General features: G+C 36.5%; 1 protein-coding gene across 8 annotated transcripts in view; it reads right to left on the reverse strand.

Moving 5' to 3' along the window:
- CCDC18 (coiled-coil domain containing 18) overlaps positions 1–23,273 on the reverse strand; it is a 119,969-nt gene that overhangs the window by 86,572 nt on the left and 10,124 nt on the right. For all 8 annotated transcript variants that reach the window (XM_058716537.1, XM_058716531.1, XM_058716533.1 and 5 more), the window contains 6 exons: positions 19,665–19,771; positions 18,358–18,486; positions 5,746–5,842; positions 3,837–3,958; positions 2,590–2,881; positions 497–621 (listed from right to left, as the gene is read on the reverse strand). In XM_058716537.1, coding sequence (XP_058572520.1) covers positions 497–621; positions 2,590–2,881; positions 3,837–3,958; positions 5,746–5,842; positions 18,358–18,486; positions 19,665–19,771 — 872 coding nt within the window. The remainder of the gene's footprint in view (positions 1–496; positions 622–2,589; positions 2,882–3,836; positions 3,959–5,745; positions 5,843–18,357; positions 18,487–19,664; positions 19,772–23,273) is intronic.

A 23,273-nucleotide genomic window follows, 5' to 3' on the forward strand; every position in this document is an offset into this window, starting at 1 on the left:
ACACAGTTCTAGGACAGACTCTCATACAGCTATTAAAACTACCTACACTAATCCACCCATTGATTGGTAACTCTAACTACCCACCTCAACATGTATGAATTTAAAAAATAATTCTGAGTAAAAAAGCAAAATTACAAACAATATAAGCATATATATTTTGCATGTATGTGTGAATGTAAACATACACAAAATGGATGGAAGAATACGTACCCAGTTCATGATGGTGTATTCTTAAGAGGAGAATGAGACTAGTGGGAAAGATCAATGGGTATTATCCACCCTGTAATGTTTTATGTTTTACTTAAACACATTTGAAAAAAATATCACAGAATGTTAAGAAGAATCAAGTCTTAGTTGTGGAAATACAGTTGTTTGTTTTAATACTCGATGAATTTTTCTATATATTTTTCATCTTCTCAATTAAGGATTTTAATTTAACTGCCAATTTAAAAAAAAACACTGTATTTGCTACAACTTCAGCATCTGAAAGCCATACCTCAATTCTGAAATCAACATTTTATTTGCCTCACAGCAGCCAATGTAATTGTCTTCCTTGTTTGACAAACTACTCATCTGGTGCTTAGAAAGAGATGATTTAAAACCAAACACTTCTCTTTTTAACTGCAAATTTAAAAAGAGACATACATAAACTTACAATATCTATGATGCAATTGTTTTATTCAGAACTCCAATTTTGAAAAATTGTGTGAATTTAATAGAAACAACCTAATGTCTGTCAATAGGATAAATGTAAAAATACATTATGAAATACTGAGATAACAGAAAAATCACAATAGTTAAAATAAACCTGCATTATATAAAACATTATGGAGGTATCACATAATATAACATTATGTGAAAAACAACAGAGGCACATGTAGTATTTTCCAAAACACTTTAGCTATATTTTTAATTTTTTTTAATGTTTATTTATTTTTGAGAGTGAGGGAGAGTGAGGGAGAGTGAGGGGGAGGGAGAGAGAGAGAGAGAGAGCACACAAGTGAGGGAGGGGCAAAGAGAGAGAAAGAGACAGAGACAGAGAATCTGAAGCAGGCTCTGCACTGTCAGCACAAAGCCCGATGTAAGGCTCAAACCCACGAGCCCTGAGATTATGACCTGAGCTGAAGTCAGACGCTCAACCAACTGAGCCACCCAGGTGCCATTGCTGTATTTTTAAAAATAAAATAAAATAGGTAAGAGTCAAAGAAATAAAATTGGTAAGTCTACCACCCATCCAAATATATTTGAAACCAGGGCATTTGGGTGGCACCGTTGGTTAGGCATCCAACTCTTGATCTCGGCTGGGATTTCACCACTTGTGAGTTCAAGCCCTGCGTCAGGCTCTGCGTTGATGGTGTGGACCCTGCTTGGGATTCCGTCTCTCCTTCTCTCTGACCCTCCCTCATTTGTGTTCTCTCTCTCTCAAATAAACTTAAAATTAAAAAATATATACATATATACATATTTGAAATCAGCCATGACACATTTATATAGTTTTCTCCTGATCTCACCTTTATTTTACAATTATCAATAACAGATTTCTGACATAGTTATACTTACCTTCTTTCTAATCTCACTTATATATATTGTTATATATGTAACTGAAAGAGAAATGATGGCCATCTGCTATCATAAAAACATTTTAATAAGTACACGAAAAGTTGCTCAACATTATTAGTCATTAGAATAATGTAAATTAAAACCATAATGTGATACCACATCACACCCACTAAGATGGCTATAAATCTAAAAGACAGACAGTAACAAATGTTGGGTAGGTTGTAGAAAAACAGGAACTCTCAGACATTCCTGGTGAGAATGTAAAATGGTATAGCCACTTTGGAAAACAGTTCAGTACAACTTTACCATATGACCCAGCAATTCCATTCCTAGGTATGTACTCAAGAGAAATGAAACTATGTCCACACACAGACTTGTATGCAAATGTTCGTAGCAGTATTGTTCATAATAGTCCAAACATGGAAGCAACCCAAATATCTATCTACTTATTGGTGAATAGTTAAATAAAATGTGGTGTATCCATACAATTGAATAACATTCAACAATAAAGTGATATGGAGTACTGATATATATATCACAATGAATGATCCTCAAAAATTTTTAGAAAGCTAAAGACCATATATTGTACAATTTCATTTATATGAAAAATCCAAAAAAGACAAATCTCTAGAGGCAGAAAATACATTAGTGGTTCCCTAGGGGTGAGTGTGGTAAAGGAATCTTCTGAATGGTAAACTGAAAACTGGACTGCAGTGATTGTTCCAAAACTTGTAAGTTTACTAAAAATCACTGAATGGTACAATTAAAATGGGTGAATTCTGTGGTATACAAATATTACTTGAATAAAGCTGTTTTTTAAAAATCCTGTGCCATTCTTACATAGGGCGTCTGAGAGACTAAGAAAGGGTAGGAGCAGAAAAAGAAAAGGGATTAGGTAGAAAAGAAATTCATTACTAAAAGTATAGATATGTAAAAAAAAAACATAAAGTAAAAGCTAATAAAGCAACCACAAAATGATGATCTCTTATAAAGCACTTGAGTAAAAGTTTCCTTTTCATCCATACTTACTGGCAACTGGGACATAACTTTTTCCAGACTGCTCAGTTCCACCCTTGAACTCTCTATTTCTTGCTGACACAAATCCAGTCGCTCATTCTGTGCTGCAACACGGACCTTTAATTCTCGGTTTTCATTCATTAGAGAAAATTTTTCTCTAAGTACTTCCTCTTTGTCTTCTAACTCACTCTCTAGCTTCAGAATACTTTGTTTAGATTCAGTTAGTTGTGCCATAACTTCTGAATTTTTCACTGCCATGATCCTTAATTTTTCTTTTCCATTGTTATTTTCCTCTTTTAACTGCCTATGAAGAAAAAAACATAAAAATGAAAACAAAATATATATTTATTTTCAGTAAATCCCAGTTAATCTCACTTTTAAAATATTTTAAAGCAGGGATGGGGAGGGGAAGAATGGGTGACGGGCACTGAGGAGGACACTTGTTGGGATGAGAACTGGGTGTTGTATATAAGCGATGAATCACAGGACTCTATCCCCAAAACCAAGGGCACACTGTATACACTATATGTTAGCCAACTTGACAATAAATTATATTAAAAAACAAACAAATAAAAACATTTAAAAATTTTCAAAAAATAAAATATTTTAAAGCTTTAATTCTGAAATAATAATACCTGCTCACATTTACTGAGTACCTACTTTCTGCATGCCAGGCACTCACAACTTTATGTGGGTAGCACGATTATCACTCTCTGTTTATAGATAAGGAAACTAAGGTATATAAAGATTATAAAACTTTCCCAGTGTCTCATAGTAAGGAGGAAGGCATTATCCATTCCTCCATTATCTTTGAAGCACTTGAGCTCCCCTTATAAAAGTATAAGACAGGAAATCTAACTCCCACATCCTAATTCAACATATTGCAACTTCAAGAAAGTTTTAGGTTATATAAGGAAAAATCATGAACTATTAGCCACAACTCTAAAAGATAGTAATCAACCATTAACAGATTACTAGGCAGTAATATTTTCACATATGTTTGTGTTCATCTTCTCTAAATATATGCAAAGCAAATATGTTGATCATATCATTCTATATTTGCAAGTATATTAATATCAACACGTTTTATTCATTAAAAATCCTAACATTATACCCAGAAAACAATTGCAGTCATGAAACCTAGCTTTCTATGTAATTTAAGGCCACAATTACAATATACAAAATATTCTATTTTAAAACGTTTCAGTTCTTTCTCCATTTCCACACAAAACTCCTTTTTCCATAACAAGATACTGTACCTTAATTTTTCTTTCAGAATTTCAAGGTCACTTTTATATACACCACACTTTTCCTGCAGCCTTTTATTTTCTTTTTCACAGCTAATTAGATTTTTCTCTAATATTTCTTCTTCAACTTGAACCTAAAACAATAATTTGTTTTAAGTGGACATACTACTGTAGTCATAAATTTTAGGTGTTTCAAACTAAAAAGTAGTGACTTCAGAAATAAGCAGGAGAGTAGAGTAAGTATTTCACACGTTTAAGTCCCCAGCCTTGCAGTGAAAGGAGCAAAGTGACGGGCAGTAACAAAGGACGAGGAGGGGGATGCCACCACCTGTCCAGAAATGGTTGAGAGCCTATGACAGAGGGGCAATGGCACTATCACCCGACAGGAAGCATTCTGGCCTCACGGGAGCAAAGCAAGCAATTTATGCAGGGATGCTGCATGAAATTAAAGGCTAACTATGCTGCAAATGTTATGGAGAAATAACTTTTGAAATTTTAGCCACAAGATACTCCCACTGAAATTACAGTCCAAATCTAAACCAGATAAAAATCAAGCACTCAGGTGAGAGTGGTGGGAGTGACAGAATAGGCAGATCTGCCTCTGTTATTACATCGACCTAACTAGAGGTACCTGCTGAGTGTGGTTTGAACTGATAATCCCAAGGAGAAATGTGAAAAAAAATCATCTTAACATTTTTCTCTTTCCTCTATAAAGTCCTCCCTCTCCCTGAACATATTACCCCTGCTAGGTATTCTATCTCCCCCGACAAATTACCTTATTAAAAATCCCTCCTACAAAATTTCATTCCCACAGGGATCTTCTCCAAGGCCTTCAAAACAGTGATCTGATTAATTTACACTTAAGAACAGTATCTGACGGGATTTTAAGAATTTTTCATTGAAATATAGTTGACAAACAATGTCACATTAGTTTCAGGTGTACAATACAGTGATTTAGCAACTCTATGCATTATGCTGTGCTCACAAGTATAGCTATCATCTGACGCTACATATACTATTATAATACAATTGACTATATTCCCTATGCTGTACCTTGGATGCCTGTGACTTCCACATGCCATAACTGGAAGTCTGTATCTCCCACTCCCCTTCACCAATTTTGCCCAACACCTCATCAGTTCTTTGTATTTATGGGTCTGTTTCTGCTTTTTGTTTGTTTATCTTTTAGAGTCCACATATAAGTGAAATCATATGGTATTTCTTTCTTATTAAACTTTTAATAATAATATTTCTCCTACCCTTCTACCTTTCTTTGAACAGAATCATTAACTTTCTCTTTTTCAATTACTATCTCAAGATGGAATTCTCTCATGTTAGTATCTATCAACCAGACCTCTCTTCTGAGCTCAATGTCTGAATACTCAACATGTGGCCTTCCTCCAAACAGGTTTTATTATCCATATGACTTGAAAATATTAAGTGAATGTAATAAAGTCACTATACTACCATGTAGAATCTGTTAAAGGAATTTTCCCTTTGAGAGGAAGGAGTAAGATCCTCTCAGGGTGGTAGGTCCAGGGAGACAACTGAAGGCTATACAATCTACTCTGTCTTCATTTTCATGGAGGTGATAGGAACAAATTTTCTGCTTCTACTTCTACAGCTCCAACCTCTGCTCACTCACCTCATCTTTCTCCGTATTCTTTTCTTTCTCTGTATTTTGTTCTTCCCCTTGTCTCCATTCTTTTCCCACTTTGATAAAAAAGTTTCTGCTCATTATAAGATGATGAACACCAGCCTTAGCCAATATTTACAATTCTTTATTCCAATGATTTTATTACAAGGTCATAAAAATTATTCCCCACTTTAACTATAAACAAATACATTCTATTTATGTCTATTTTTATTTTTAGAATATGGACAGTTCCAAAAAAACTGAATTTGCACAACTGCTTCTTACCTTTTCCAGTTTTTCAGCCACTTTTTCTTTATAATGTTGGAAAGCTTTACTCAGCTCTTCAGCATTATATAGTGCTTCATTCCTTTGTCGTTCAGCTCTAAAATTTAAAAAGGGAGAATAAAAGTAAAGAATGCTCTGCATTTAACTAGTGAAACTCCAAAGTAACCTATATTTTATTATAAGAAATAGAGACAAGCAGTACTAGAAAAGAGTATTAAGCTTAAACTGCAAAATGAAGAATAGAGACTACAATAATTTCCTCACTGTATCAATATGAAAAATAAAATATAAAGCACCACATAAACGTTGAAACATACATACATTCTTATGTGTTAGCAATTTTTTTCTCTATCTGGAAAAGATCAGGGAAGCAGCCTAGGCTGTATAAACTCAAAAATCAGAATTTCAAAATATTACAGAATCAATCCATGGTCTAGTATATTAAAAATATTCGGTTATTCCTGTGACCTTTGCAAAGGGCAAGTAAATTTTCAAGAAGGTATTTCAAAAGACAGTAGTAACTTCCAAAAGATGTAAAAATCTGAACAAAATCTACCCACTATGAAGCACTGTCTTAGTTGACCCTGACCTTTCCTCATACTTTTCACACTGAGTTGAGACAATTGAGCCAATGTAGTCAATTTCATAGCTACCTCTAAAAATTATTCTATTATTTAAACCTCTTCTCATCATATTCATTCCAATGTAAGGGTAGTTAGTGACTCTACTCTCATCAAGAGTGAATTTCTCGGGGCGCCTGGCTGGCGCAGTCGGTTAAGCGGCCGACTTCAGCCAGGTCACGATCTCGCGGTCCGTGAGTTCGAGCCCCGCGTCGGGCTCTGTGCTGACAGCTCGGAGCCTGGAGCCTGTTTCGGATTCTGTGTCTCCCTCTCTCTCTGCCCCTCCCCCGTTCATGCTTTGTCTCTCTCTGTCCCAAAAATAAATAAATAAAAAAAAAAAAAAAAAAAAAAGAGTGAATTTCTCTACACTCTAGACCTCAGCTCTTCCCCTTTCAGGGACTTAACTCTATCTTCTATACTTTCAGTTTCTTCTCTACTGGTTTACAAATTCAGTGGAAGTATCTCTTACTTTCTAAATATATGTAGTACTTAAGTTTGGATAGCAACTGTGGATATCAAAGTGTCTATCTGGTTCCAAAGTTTTAGATAAATGGTAATGGTTTAAATATTTTCTTAAATGTTTATTCATTTTTGAGAGACAGAGTGCAAGTGGGGAGGGGCAGAAAGAGGAGACAGAATCCAAAGCATGCTCTGAACTGTTGGCAGAGCCCGACGCAGGGCTTGCCGATGTCGGACACTTAACCGACTGAGCCACCCACGTGCCCTGGTAAGAGTTTAAATAATAAGGGATTTATCTAAAAATCTAAGAGAATATATTCCATTACATAGTTTGCATAAATAGAGCTCAGAGGGCAAAGGATACCTGTATTTCTCACTTAAACAAAACCCTCCACTGATATGCTTTCCTCTCTCATCCTTGCTTTTAAGACAAACTTATCCACTTTTACACTTACCTACTCTTCCTCACCACCAATTAAAAAAAAGTAAAGACAGATTTTAGCCATACAGAAAAGTATACATAAACATCCATGTACTCCCAATCAAGCTTTAATGAATCTTCTTTTTTTTGTTTCATGTAGCATTTTTTACTTTAAGCAAACAAAACATTATAGACATTACAGAGCTGAGGTCCCTGTGTCCCTTCCAAATCCCATTCCCCTGACTTCTTCCAAAGGTAACCGTAGTCTTTTTTTTTTATTACAAAACATTTTGTATGTTCACATGTTCACCACAAGTAATACATCCCAGTTCACTTATTCCAAGAGGCACATTATTTTCATCATTTTAACACCTCTAAAATTGGTATGTATTTTATAATTAATGGTATATAATAGTTTCACGGTGAAATTTTTCTTACTGATTACCTAAATAATGATGCACCTTAAGATCTGTGTAATCTTATATTCAATAAAACATCATAGTTTCTTCCCATGTTTTTATACTTTATATGATCACCCTATATATATTTATAGCATCACACTATATATATCCTTCTGCAGATTGCTTTTATTCAGTATCATTCAAGATCTATGTTCATCTTTGTGACTATAGTTCATTTAAAAAAAATTTTTTTAATGTTTATTTATTTTTGAGAGAGACAGAGACAGAATGTGAGTGGGTTAAGGGCAGAGAGAGAAGGAAACACAGAATCTGAAGCAGACTCCAAACTCTGAGCTGTCAGCACAGAGCTCGATGTAGGGCTCAAACTCACAAGCCATGAGATCTTGACCTGAGCCGAAGTCGGATTCTCAACCGACCGAGCCACCCAGGCACCCCGACTATAGTTCATTTTTTAAAATCTAGGGCATACTATTCTATTGCATGAAAATAGTATAATTTATTTTGTACATTTTTTATTTGATAGACATTGAGGTTGTTTCCAGCTAATACAAACATGTTGCAGTGAACATCCCAGTGCACAGCTTCTTGGCAGTATGTGGGAGAGTTTCTTTAAAATAAACAAGAGCTCTGTGCTGACAGCTCAGACCCTGGAGCCTGTTTAGGATTCTGTATCTCCCTCTCTCTCTGACCCTCCCCTGTTCATTCTCTGTCTCTCTGTGTCTCAAAAATAAGTAAACATTAAAAAAAAATGTGTTTATGTGCTCGCTTTGGCAGCACATATACTAAAAAAAAATGTGTTTAAATAAACAAGAGCTGAATTGCTAAATATTTTCCAAAAGGTATTTCCAAGTTGAAGGTACAAGGTAGGAGCACCTTTAGCTTTATGAAATCTTTTTTATTAGTTTTTTTTAAGTTGTTTTTTTTTTTTTTAATGTTTACTTACCTTTGAGAGAGAAAGACAGAGCACAGTGGGTGAGGGGCACAGAGAGAGGGAGACACAAAATCTGAAGGTGTCTCCAGGCTCTGAGCTGTCAGCACAGAATCCAAGGCAGGGCTAGCAACTCACAAACTGAGAGATTATGACCTGAGCCAAAGTCAGACACTTAACTGACTGAGTCACCCAGGCATCCCTAGTTTATTTTTTGAGAGAGACAGCAAGCACGTGAGCAACCGTGTGTGGGGGAGGGGCAGAGAGCAAGGGATACAGAGAATCCCAAGCAGGCTTCACACTGTCAATGCCAGCGGACATTTTGAACTCACAAAATATGAGATCATAAACTGAGCAGAAATCAAGCATCTTGGATGCTTAACCAACTGAGCCACCCAAGCACCCCTGAAACCTTTTTTTAAAAAGTGGTACAGGAGCACTATCAATTTACATTCCCAACCAAAATTGTGTGTAAGAGTTTCTGCTGTACTACTACACCTTCACCCAGGCTTAGAGAAAACAGTATATAATAATAAAATAACCTACTTCAGCCTCTCAACAATCTATAATGAAGTACCAAAAATGAGGCAGTCACAGGTTAAGTAACTTGTCTAAGATCTCATAGATTACAGGGAATATAACCTGTTTCCAAAAACTCTTACTACCTCTGGCATGGCATTCAATCTAGCAGGCCGTAGCACTACAGTGTTTGGGTTTAAATTCTAACTGTACCACTTTCTGTGTGTTCTCAATCTCTCTCAAATTCAGTTTCCTCATCTGTAAAATGAGGATGTTATCAATATTCTATGATTGTTTGAAAAGTAAACGAGTTATACACTTAAAGCACTTAGAAAAGTATTTCCATATAGTGAATGCTAAATTATTATAATTATCACCAAATTAAAAACTTATGCCCATCTAATAGTGTTAAGTGATTGTATTTTTACAACCTCATTGTAATTTTTTTTTTTTTTTTTTAACATTTATTCATTTTGAGAGACAGAGAGAGACAGAGTGCAAGTGGGGGTAGGGCAGAGAGAGAGGGAGAGACAGAATCCGAAGAAGGCTCCAGGCTCTCAGCTGTCAGCACAGCACCAATGTGTGGCCCGAACTCACCAACTGCGAGATCATGACCTGAGCCAAAGTCTGACACTTAACCATTCCATACAGTTTTTGAAGTTTTATTCAAGGTAACTTAATGCAGGAGAGGGGTGGTGGGGAGAGGAGATAACCACCAGCAAAAATTCACATAGCACTGCAGCTATTCTCCACAAAGTCCAGACCTTAGCCTATAGGTTTAATAAAGCAAGGGGACACATGGAGTGGAGTGGGAAGAGCACTGTAGTGAGATCAAAGGGTTTGTATGTATTTCAAAAGATTGCATGCACCTGACAGCTAACCTTTAATCAGACCTTGAGGCACTACCTGTGTGTCAGAAAGGGAAAAGACTATGTTATTTCTTACAGATTCCTGGGAGGCCAAAGCAAGCCTCTCCTCATCCCTACCTTGATGGGCATTTCTAAAAGGTATGTATATTAATCTCCAAGGGTCCCAGAACACATAAGCCCCAAGAGAGGTAATCCAGTGAACATGAACAAGATGGAAGGCCAAAGATAGAGTCAGTATTGTCAATACTCCTACAAGTTCAAAGCTGGGATCTAATTATTAAAATCAATAATTAATTCTCCCAGCCACAGTTTTTGAACTTTTTTGTTTTTTAAATTTCAAACAGGTACTCCTTAATGCAGATTCGCCAATTTTTGATATTTTGCCACAACTGCCCATGTCTCTCACTTGAGAGATTTTTTTGTACTGAACTACATTCTAGAGTAATTAGTAACCTTCACCTTTATTTTAATATTTTTTTAATGTTTATTCACTTTTTGAGAGACAGAGAAGAGTGTGAGCAGGGCAGGAGCAGAGAGAGAGAGGGAGACACAGAATCTGAAGCAGGCTCCAGGCTCTGAGCTGTCAGCACAGAGCCGAATGCGGGGCTTGAATTCACGAACCGTGAGATCATGACCTGAGCCAAAGTCAGACACTTAGCTGACTGAGCCACCCAGGTGTCCCAGTAACCTTCACCTTTAATACTTTAGTACGTATCCTAAGAACACAGACAATGCCTCATATAACCATAACTATCAAATTCAAGAAATCTGAAACTGTTACAACACTATTATCTAATGTACAATTCACATGTAAGCTTTATCAATTATTCCAATAATGTTCTTTACAGACCTTTTTTTTTCCTTCTGATCTAGGATCACATACTGCTTTTAGTTATCATATATCTTTAGTTTCTTTAATCTGTAATATCTCAGCTGTTTGTTAAGTCTTTCATGACACTGACTTTTTTTTTTTTACAATAATAGCTTAAATTTATTGAACATCTATTATGTGCCACAGAGAGTTTTAGCTGCTTTACATACCTAATCAAAGAGTCACAACTCATTAAACTGGACATTATCCTTATCTTATCTGTAACTAGGACCCAGAAAGATTACACAATATGTTCAAGGCATGCCCTCATAGTTACTAAGTAGTAAACCTAATGTATGAATCTAAGAAGGAGGTGGACTTAACCACTGGACTACTGATACAAAATTAGATGTCAAACAAGATACATAAAAAACATGTGCGTTTAGAATCATGCTATGCATGGGGTGCCTGGGTGGCTCAGTCAGTTAAGCATCCAGCTTCTACTCAGGTCATGATCTCACAGTTCGTGGGTTCGAGCCCTGCATTGGGCTCTGTGCTGACAGCTCAGAGCCTGGAGCCTGCTTCAGATTCTGTGTCTTCCTTTCTCTCTGCCCCTCCTGTGCTCATGTTCCGTCTCTGTCTCTCAAAAATAAATAAACATTTTTAAAAAAATCATGCTATGCAAATAATTTTTTTCTTATAGGGAAATATGGGCATTTTCTGTTTAGTAGATAGTAAAAACATACACACACACACACACACACACACACACACACAGGTTACTCAAAGGTCTACTCTGACACTGCTATTAAAGAGTCACATGGATGAGATCTTCAACAGCCAGAAGCTGATGGTCAATTCTGTGTTTTCTGTGAACCCTTGGATTCAATGACTCTACCTTCTTTTACTTCTCAATGTGATCAAGTATATAACCCATGACTAATACTGGCATAAATGTGCAGCAGCCACTCAAGCTATTTGGAAGTTGCTTATCACTACTACAACATGATTTTCTCATCCTGCTTCCCCTCTCTTTTCTCAACTACCTACTATTTCTTAAGCCTATGTACTTCACCGTGAGAGAAACACATCAAACTAGGGTTCTCTTCTGCTCTCCAGATGATGTGTACCCAGTGAGAAATTCAGTAAATCAGTTAATAAATGCTGCTAAATATTTGCTTAACCTTGTCTGTTTCCTCATGAGGAGATTCAGGCTATTCATTTTGGGGAGCACACTCCTCCATAAATGACATAGTACCCCTCTTATTATATACCACATATAAAAACACATGATGGCAGTCTGTCCAAAACCTTGGTGGGTTTTTTGTTTTGTTTTGTTCTGTTTTGTTTTTTTGGGAGACTGAGAGAGAGAGAGAGAGAGAGAGAGAGAGCCAGAGAGAGAGAAGGAGGGAGAATCTTAAGCAGGCTCCATGCCCAGCTCGGAGCCCGACTTGGTACTGGATCCAACCACACTGGGATCACGACCTGAGCCAAAATCAAGAGTTAGACGCTTAATCGACTTAACCACCCAGGCATCCCCACCTTAACTTACTGATTCTTCCATTATTTCCTCTGATTCGTAATGCTACCTCTTACATATCAAGTTTCTACTGTGTGTATGTTTGCTAAAAAGGGTCTGTTCTATACCACTGATATTTTTTGGTTTATTCCTATACCAACATCACATTGACTTAATTCATATAACTTCAGAAGTCCTGGTGTCTATAGGCATGCTCTCCACCTTGGTCTACAGCTTCAAAATTGCTTCCTTTATTCTTGGACCTCGGCTCTTCTGTATAATATTTACAGTCAGTTCATTAAGTTTTACCAAAAATCTGTTGGGATATTGATGGGAATTATATCAAATGTATCAATTATTTTGGGAAAAAGTGACACTTTTTATATTATGGTTCCTTTCAGAAAAATGGTATCTACTTCATTTTAGTATACATGCTGCCAAAGTGAGCACTGGGGTATACTTCATTAGGTAGATCTTCTTTTAAGACTTGCAACCAAATTTTATAATTTTCTCCACTGGATTAATCATGTCTTTTATTCTGATGTTTTGACATCTGGAACTTCACTCACCCTAGGAAGACTGGCCCTCCCTCCCAAGGTTAGCCAATTCTTAGAGACAGTAAACTACTCACCTGGAAGTGTACCTTTCATAAACAAGCTAATCAATCCAGAGCCTCCTCCTCACTCCTCTATTTGGCTCTTACACTCAGGACCAATAATCCCCTACCCTACTTACCTCAGGACCAGGTACCACACAACTCAGGACAGCCTTACACTATAGCCCGCTGAGATTATTCATACTAGCCAATCCTAAACCTGCCTTCCCTGCTTTCACTGTGCCTTCCCACACAAACCACAAAAACATCTTTTTCCTCCCAAATCCCTCAGTCTCCTGACCAACCCTGATGCTTTACATGGCCTGTCATGTCTCCTGTTTCTAGGGATTCGTGACTATAAAAATTCCTTCTGCATGACAGTCATTTCCATGTCTGTGTGTCTCACCATGCTTTATGAAAGCAAATCTGAGCACATTTTTAAATCTTCATTAAGACTGTACATATTTTCTGTATATTTTTTATTTAACTAATAGTTTTTATTTTAATGTTTTACTAAGTGCAGAAGTCTTAAGTGAATGAGTTTTTATATATGTATACATCCACAAAATTACTATCCAGATCAAATACAGAATATTCAAGTACCCAAAAGACTCCCTCCAACATTCTTTACTCAAAAAGGTAAACACTACTTGGAGTTTTTAATACCATATATTAAAGAATATATGAATCAAGAATTTTACCTATTCTTGATTTCTTATGGAAATGTACTATATTCTTTTGCACCTGGCTTCTTTTGCTTACATTATCTATGATATATATTCACTTATGTTGTTAATAGTTTTAGTTGCTCTTTTCCATGAGTGTATATGTTCCATAATGTGAATATAACACAATTTATTTATTCTATTATTAACAGTTAGAAATTACGAATGAAGCTACTTTGAACACTCTTGCACCTATCCTTTGATAGATACAGGCATTCATTTCTGATGCAGTAAATGCTAGATCACAGGGTGACTTATGTTAGCTTTAGCAGATAATGGCAAAGTTTTCCAAAGTGTTTCTACCAATTTACACTCTTAGAAATATATGAGAATTGTAGGGGCTCCACAAGTTTGCCAAAACTTGATATTGTGAGTCATTTTCATTTTAGCCACTGTGGGCCATAATGGGCCTTTTTCCTTTTGTCATCACCCTTGTTTTGTTTATTACTTTCTTGTAGGAAAATCTTTTTTTTTTTTTTTCAACGTTTTTTAATTTATTTTTGGGACAGAGAGAGACAGAGCATGAACGGGGGAGGGGCAGAGAGAGAGGGAGACACAGAATCGGAAACAGGCTCCAGGCTCTGAGCCATCGGCCCAGAGCCTGACGCGGGGCTGGAACTCACGGACCGCGAGATCGTGACCTGGCTGAAGTCGGACGCTTAACTGACTGCGCCACCCAGGCGCCCCTCTTGTAGGAAAATCTTTAGCTATTGATTCAATATCTCTAATAGCTATATTTCCATTCAAGTTTTCAATTTATTAAGTTAGTTCTGTTAAATTATATTTTGTTGAGAAATCATTTATTGAGTCCAAATTTTCATATTTATCATCCTAAAATGGTTCATAGTATTTGGTCTTCTTTCTTTTTTTTTTTTAATGTTTATTTCTTGAGAGAGAGAGAGAGAGAGAGAGACAGAATGTGAATGGGGGAGGGGCAGAGAGAAAGGGAGACACAGAATCCAAAGCAGGCTCCAGGCTCCAAGCTGTCAGCACAGAACCCAACACTGGGCTCAAACCCACAACCAGAAACCATGAGGTCATGACCTGAGCTGAAGCTGGACACCCAACCGACTGAGTCACCCAGGCACCCCTTTCTTAAATCATAGCTAAATCTATACTTTAGAAGTCCTTTTCAATCCCAATATTGTTTTTTGTGCTTTGTCTCCTTGATTAATTTTGTCTGATGCCCATTAGTTTGGTCATTATGAAAAGAACCAGATTTAGATTTTGTTGATTTTCTCTATGGTTTCCTTGTTTTCTATTCGATCATTTAATCCTATATTATTTCAATACTTCTATTTCCTATTTTTCTTTTGATGATTTCTTCAACTGTCCTTTTCCTGACTACATAAATTGGATGTTTTAGCTCGTTCATTTTCATGCATATATTAATTTCAATATATGCACAGGAGACTAAAAATTTCCCTCTAAGAATATCTTTGGTGTCAGCCCACAAGCTGTGGTATTTTTTATATCGCTCTGTTCTAAAAGTTTTTTTTTAATTTTTTAAAAATGTTTATTTATTTTTGAGAAAGAGAGACAAGAGTGTGAGTGGGGGAGGGACAGAGAAAGAAGGAGACACAGAATCCAAAGCAGGCTCCAGGCTCTGAGCTGTCAGCATAGAGCCCAATGCAGGGCTTGGACTCACGAACCATGAGATCATGACCTGAGCCAAAATTGGACACTTAACTGACCGAACCACTGAGGCGCCTCAAAAGTTTTCTAATTTTTGTCCTAATTTCTTCAATGGTCCGTAAGTAGCAAGAAAGCTGGCTTTAAATTTCTAAAAATACATGATTTGGGGGTGGATTACATTCTAACTTAATTGTACTATAGTCTGAGAAGGTAATATATACAACATCAATCTTTTGGTGTTTGTTGAAACTCATACTTTCTGGCATAGTGAGGTAAAGATTATAAATGTTCTAGAAGTGCTTGAAAGAATATGACTTTTCAAACTGTTGGGTACATACATTAGATCAAGATTACTAGTTGTCATTCAACTCTTCAATTTCTTGCTTTCATGTTACTAATCTAATACTTCCTAGTAAATGTGTAAGAATGTTACCTGTATGATTAAAGGTTTGCTCATTACCATGTGAAATTTTATTTTCTTTATATATTTCTGGGCTTGACTATTAGATACATGTAAGTTTAGAATCTTTACAGGCTCCTGGTTAGATATTATTTAAACGTTTTTTTTTTTTTTTTTTTTTTTATTTTTGGGACAGAGAGAGACAGAGCATGAATGGGGGAGGGGCAGAGAGAGAGGGAGACACAGAATCGGAAACAGGCTCCAGGCTCCGAGCCATCAGCCCAGAGCCTGACGCGGGGCTCGAACTCACGGACCGCGAGATCGTGACCTGGCTGAAGTCGGACGCTCAACCGACTGCGCCACCCAGGCGCCCCTATTTAAACCTTATATAAGAGTCTTCTTTTTAAACTTTATTTTAGAGAGAGAGAGAGAGAAAGCAAGCAGGGGAGAGTGCAGAGGGAGAGAGAGAGAGAGAGAGAAAGAAAGAAAGAAAGAGAGAGAGAGAATCGTAAGCAGGCTCCACACTCAGCACAGAGCCTGATGTGGAGCTTGATATGATGACCTGGGATTATGACCTGAGCTGAAATCAGGAGTCTGACACTCAACCAACTGGGCCACCCATATAAGAGTCATTTTTATGCTCAACATCACTCATCATCAGGGAAATACAAATCAAAACCACAATGAGATACCACCTCACACTGGTCAGAATGGCTAAAATTAACAACACAGGAAAACAACAGATGATGGTGAGGATGCAAAGAAAAAGGAACCCTTTTACATTTTTGGTGGTAATGCAAACTGGTGCAGCCACTCTGGAAAAAGTATGGAGGTTCCTCAAAAAGGAAAAAACTAGAACTATCCTACAACCCAGCAACTGCACTACTATACTTAGTATAGGTAAATACTTTTACCCAAAGTATACTAAAATACAGATTCAAAGGGGTACATGCACCCTGATGTTTAAAGCTGCATCAACAATAGCCAAACTATGGAAAGAGTCCAAATGTCCATTGACTGGATGTCCACTGACTTTATCTGTGAATGGATAAAGAAGAGGTGTATAGGGGCGCCTGGGTGGCGCAGTCGGTTAAGCGTCCGACTTCAGCCAGGTCACGATCTCGCGGTCCGTGAGTTCGAGCCCCGCGTCAGGCTCTGGGCTGATGGCTCGGAGCCTGGAGCCTGTTTCCGATTCTGTGTCTCCCTCTCTCTCTGCCCCTCCCCCGTTCATGCTCTGTCTCTCTCTGTCCCAAAAATAAATTAAAAATGTTGAAAAAAAAAAAAAAATTTTTAAAAAAAAAGAAGAGGTGTATATACATACAATGGAAAATTACTCAGCCATCAAAGATAATGAAATCTTGCCACTTGCACTGATATAGATGGAGCTAGAGTGTATTATGGTAAGCAAAATAAGTCAAAGAAAAATACAATATGATTTCACTCATATTGTAATTGGAATTGAAGAAACAAAACAGATGAACATAGAAAAAAAAGGAGGTAAACCATACAACAGATATTTAAGTATAGAGAACAAACTGAGGGTTGATGGAGGGAGGTGGCGGGGGTGGGGGGTGGGAAATGGGTTAAAAGAGTGATGGGTATTAAGGAGGGCACCTGTGATGAGCACGAGGTATTGTATGTAAGTGATGAATCACTAAATTCTACTAAAAATGAGTATTACACTGTACGTTAACTGGAATTTAAATAAAAACTTGAAAGAAAAAAATTTTTTGAAGACAAAAATGGAGATTATGATTTTATCCTGTGTAAAAAGCTGTTATAATTATATTATTATATTGGAAAATATTATTAAACTAAAAAATGTTAAATGTTTATTAGTTTAAATGTTAATTGACATTGATAGTTAAGGGTTCCTTAGTCAAGACTACCTACAAAACTTTATATTAAGACATGCTTTATACAAAATCAGGGCACCTGGGTGGCTGAGTTGGTTAAGTATCTGGCTCTTGATTTTAGCTCAGGTCATGATCTCAATGTTTGTAGGTTCAAGCCCTGTGCCAGGCTACACATTGATAGTGCAGAGCCTGCTTGGGAGTCTCTCTCTCTCTCTGTCCCTCCCCAATTTAGGTATGTGTGCACGCTCTCTCTCTCAAAATAAACTTAAAGAGAAAAAAAAAAAGACATGCTTTATACTTTCTTTTACTCACGAACATATTTACTCACGAATTTTATGTAGGAAATAATTTCAGAAAAAAGTAAATATCATTACATTGATAATCATTATCAGACTTCTAATCCCAATCCAGAATGCCAGTAACATGAAATTTTTAATGAAAAATGAAAAACTATTAATAGACAAAAAGAACATTAAATTTTTCTACTGCTAAGTTTCTGAAATATTTTCATTTTAAAAATTAGCTACAGGGGTGCCTAGGTGGCTCAGTCAGTTAAGCATCCGACTCTCAATTTCTGCTCAGGTCATGATCTCACAGGTTGTGAGTTTCAGCCCTGCATCGGGCTCTGTGCTGACAGTGCAGAACCTGCCTGGGATATTCTCTCTCTCTCTCTCTCTCTCTCTCTCTCCCCCTGCCCCTCTCCTGCTCACTCTCTCGCTCTCAAAAATAAATAAATAATTTAAAAACAGATAATAAAAATTAGCTACAATTTAAAAAAGGTAATATATTCTTTTTCCCCCTACAAAAACAATTATCTGCTTGAAAACACATACCTCTTTCCTTGTTTACTTTGTTCAAGTAAGTCTACCTTTAACTTTATACATTCCTCTTGGGACTTCTGCAAACTCTGCTCCTTTTCAATCACCATTTTCTGGCTCTGCTCTAATTTATCTTCTGCCTCTCTATAAAATAAAGGAAAATAGTTTTTAAAGGCTATTAAAGAGATTATTTCAGGTATGCAAGAATAGCTCAACATTAGGAATTCTATCAGCTTAAATTAGCAAGGTAAGAGAAACCAAGATTTAGTAAGAAAGAGAAAAGGCATATTTATCACTTATCAACTAAGAGTTTTTACAAGGAATAAAATGATACATATACAGTCAGATACTAGAAGCATAACCATACAGTTCAAAAATTAGGTAAGAATGACTATTATTACCACTATATCCAATGATTTTTCTGATAGTTACTAAAAGAAAAATGAAAAAGTACTAAATAGAAATTTTGAAAAGGAAAGACAATATTTTCTTTTTCTGCTAATATTATTAGCTGCCTGGAAAATCCAGGAGAATCAAAATGCAAAATTATTAGGGTAAAATAATATGACAACTAGTCCAATTACAAAATAATTATATTACACAAAGAGCAACAGCCTTCCTATATACCATCAATTAACAGAACATGAACAAATTCACAACAACCAAAAATATAAAATATCTAGGAATAAAATTACAACAACATGTGATACAAGGAAAATTACAAAATTCTGATGGTCACAAAAGATGACTTTAGTGTACATCAGAATAACCTGCAGGACTTCTAAAACACATATTACTGGATCCCACCTCTCACAGTTTGTGATTCAGTAAGTCTGAGACAGAACCTGAGATCTACAATTCTAACAACTTCCCAGAAGATGCTAATACTGCTGGTCCCAGAACTACACTTTGGGAATCATCAAAATGGAATGATGTGCTATTTACTATGCATATATTTCTCATTTTATTCAAAGCAAAAGGGAATAAATTATAAAGTGCCTGATTCCTTGTATTTTATTCTTAAACTCCCATTGAAGCACCAGTATATACTACTATATAGGGCAAGAAATGAATTAGTGCATATTCAATAAAAGCATGTAAATAAGCATCTCAGCTCATTTTATGTCTTTTTTTAGCCCCCGTAAAACACATGCATCTTGGAGCCAAGAGGAGTTATGATGGACCACAGAACAGATTCCACAGGTCCTAAGATAGTCTCTAAACCACTAGAAATTTATGGGGTGGGGAACAAGATTTCACAAGATACATCAAAAAGCACAAGTAGGAAGTAAAAACTTTAAAGCCATAAAAAGTATATTTACCTCAAAACTTTATCTTGGGCTGAAACTTCTGCTTCCAAATTTATAATGTGTTCTTCCAAGATAGGCACACTGGCTGCCTGTTGTTGAACAGATTCAAGCATAGAAACCTAGAACAAAAAAGTAACTTTTAGCACATTTTCTTTCACAAAATAATCTACTTGATCCTTTGTTTCTTTTTCTGTTTGCGAGGGTGTTCAATATAAAGCCCCAATCATCGATCAAATGTGAAGCTCACCCTATCTCTTCCTTTGATCAACATTTACATGGGTGTGTCATCATCACAAGCCAATATCAGCATGTAAGCTCCAGCCATTACCCTCAACTTAATATCCCAAGATAATTGATTAACTATTTGGGGGAGAATAAAGAATCTCTACTGAAACCAACCAGGAAAATAAATTTCACATAAACAGAAAATTCAATATAAAAGATAAAATTATAAAAAAGTAAATAAGAAAATACTTACTGAACCATTTTACAATTTAAGACCTAATTTTAGAATACATCTTACTAGAGAAAACTTAGAAAATACAAAAAGCAAAGTAATCCTACAACCTGGAAGATAAAAAGAATATAGCAGGGTGGGAATCTACAACCTAAATGGTGTCTGGAAAGAATATCAATAAGGGACCTAATTATCCCTGAAAAAAGGAAGCATGAGGTCCAGGAAAGAAAACCTAGAATACAGCTAAAAATGTGCTGGTAAGTCAACCCTCCTTTTCCCATTCCTTTCAAAACACCAACAGTCCAGTGATAGCCTACCAGCAAGAGAGAGAAAATTGATTATCTAAGACACTGAACAGGAAAGGTTTAGGACTATGTAGAACGATGAGCAGGGATGAAGTAGTTATAAACAAGCTGGTTGACATAAAACAGTTTCCAACTTCCTACATCATCTCACTTAGGGCTATCCCACAGGTGGGAAATCAAAGGATTCTTTGCTGGAAAAATTCAACAGCTCCAAAGAAAAAGGCCTCACATACTGATTTTGGGCAAAAGAGGCTGGGTATCTCCCTAGAAAAGATCCACCTCCCCAGGCATCACCAACATATGAAGTGCATTGGACAATAATCTTCACCTTTGTACAGAGAGCTTCCAAAGCGCATTTAAGTGCCTTTCTCTTAAATATAAAAAGGTAAAACATGAACATCTGAAAAAAAGGCTTCTAACGTAAAAAGTCAAAGGCCACAACAAAAGAAAAAGGCAACTGGCAGCAAGCAAGGCAAGTATGCACACACACATAGAAACACACATTAAATCTTAAGAAAGCTAAGTGAAGATACTGCATCAGGATGTTCTTCCAACCACCCCCTCCCAAAAAAAAGATTAAGAGAATATGGAAAAGCTCTGGAAAATGAAAAAAAAAATCTGACAGCTAAAGTAAGATTCAATAAAGGTGTAGATGATAGCTTTGAGGAAATTTGAAAAGTATCATAAGAAGACAAGGAGATGGAAAACATGAGAAAAGACCTTAAAAGATTCAGAGGACCAATTGAGGTAATCCAATATTCACCTAATAGGAAAAATAAAAGAGAACAGAAGGAAGAAAAGCAGATAGGTATAAATGGGCCTTAACACACAAAGGTAGACAAATAAGCGTAGTAGCAAACCTATCTACTGAAACTTGGCAGGCCAGAAAGGAATGGCATGAAATCTTCAATGTGATGAACAGGAAAAATATGCAGCAGAGAATCCTTTATCCAGCAAGTCTGTCATTCAGAATAGGAGAGATAAAGGTTTTCCCAAACAAACAAAACTTAAGGAATTCATTACCACTAAACCAGCCCTACAAGAGATTCTAAGGGGGACTCTGTGAGTGAAATGTTGCAAGGACCACAAAGTACCAGAGACATCACTACAAACATGAAACCTACAGATAACACAATGACACTAAACCCATATCTTTCAATAATAACACTAAATGTAAATGGACTAAAAGCTCCAACCAAAAGACATAGAGTATCAGAATGGATAAAAAAAACAAGACCCATCTATTTGCTGTCTACAAGAGACTGATTTTAGACCTGAGGACATCTTCAGATTGAAAGTGAGGAGATGGAGAACTATCTATCACGCTACTGGAAGTCAAAAGAAAGCTGGAGTAGCCATACTTATATCAGGCAAACTAGACTTTAAATTAAAGGCTGTAACAAGAGATGAAGGGCAATATATAATTACAGTGTCTATCCATCAGGAAGAGCTAACAATTATAAATGTCTATGCACCAAATTCAGCAGCACCCAAATATATAAAACAATTACTCACAAACATAAGCAACCTTATTGATAAGAATGTGGTAATTGCAGGGGACTTTAATATTCCACTTACAACGATGGATAGATCATCTGGACAGAGAATCAGTAAAGAAACAATGGCCCTGAACGATACATTGGACCAGATCGACTTGACAGATATTTAGAACTCTGCATCCCCAAACAACAGAATATACTTTCTTCTCAAGTACATGCAGAACATTCTAAGACAGATCACATACTGGGTCACAAAACAGCCCTTAATATGTATAAAAGAATTGAGATCATACCATGCACACTTTCAGACCACAATGCTATGAAACTTGAAATCAACCACAGGAAAAAGTCTGGAAAACCTCCAAAAGCATGGAGGTTAAAGAACACCTTACTAAAGAATAAACTGGTCAACCAGGCAATTAGAGAAGAAATTTAAAAATATATGGAAATAAATGAAAATGAAAATACAACAATCCAAATACCTTGGGATGCAGCAAAGGCAGTCCTGAGAGGAAAATACATTGCAATCCAGGCCTATCTCAAGAAACAAGAAAAATCCCAAATACAAATTCTAACAGCACACCTAAAGGAACTAGAAGCAAAACAGCAAAGACACCCCAAACCCAGCAGAAGAAGAGAAATAATAAAGATCAGAGCAGAAATAAACAACACAGAACCCCCCAAAAAAACCAAAAACAAAACAAAACAAAACAAAAAACAGTAGAGCAGATAAATGAAACCAAGAGTTGGTTTTTTCTTAATTTTTTTTTTTTTTTTTACCATTTATTTATTTTTGAGACAGAGAGAGACAGAGCATGAACGGGGGAGGGGCAGAGAGAGAGGGAGACACAGAATCGGAAGCAGGCTCCAGGCTCCGAGCCATCAGCCCAGAGCCTGACGCGGGGATCGAACTCAAGGACCGCGAGATCGTGACCTGAGCTGAAGTCGGACGCTCAACCGACTGAGCCACCCAGGCGCCCCAAGAGTTGGTTTTTTGAAAAAATAAACAAAATTGATAAACCTCTAGCCAGGCTTCTCAGAAAGAAAAGAGAGAGGACCCAAAGAGATAAAATCATGAATGAAAATGGAATTATTACAACCAATCCCTCAGAAATACAAGCAATTATCAGGGAATACTATGAAAAATTATATGCCAACAAAATGGACAACCTGGAAGAAATGGACAAATTCCTAAACTCCCACATACTTCCAAAACTCAAATGGAAAGAAATGGAAAATTTGAACAGACCCATAATCAGCTAAGAAATTGAAATCAGTTATCAAAAATCTCCCAACAAATAATCGTGGACCAGATGGCTTCCCAGGAGAATTCTACCAGACATTTAAAGCGGAGTTAATA

The sequence above is a fragment of the Neofelis nebulosa genome, chromosome 2, assembly GCF_028018385.1.
Source record: "Neofelis nebulosa isolate mNeoNeb1 chromosome 2, mNeoNeb1.pri, whole genome shotgun sequence".
In the NCBI taxonomy this organism is placed as follows: Eukaryota; Metazoa; Chordata; class Mammalia; order Carnivora; family Felidae; genus Neofelis; species Neofelis nebulosa.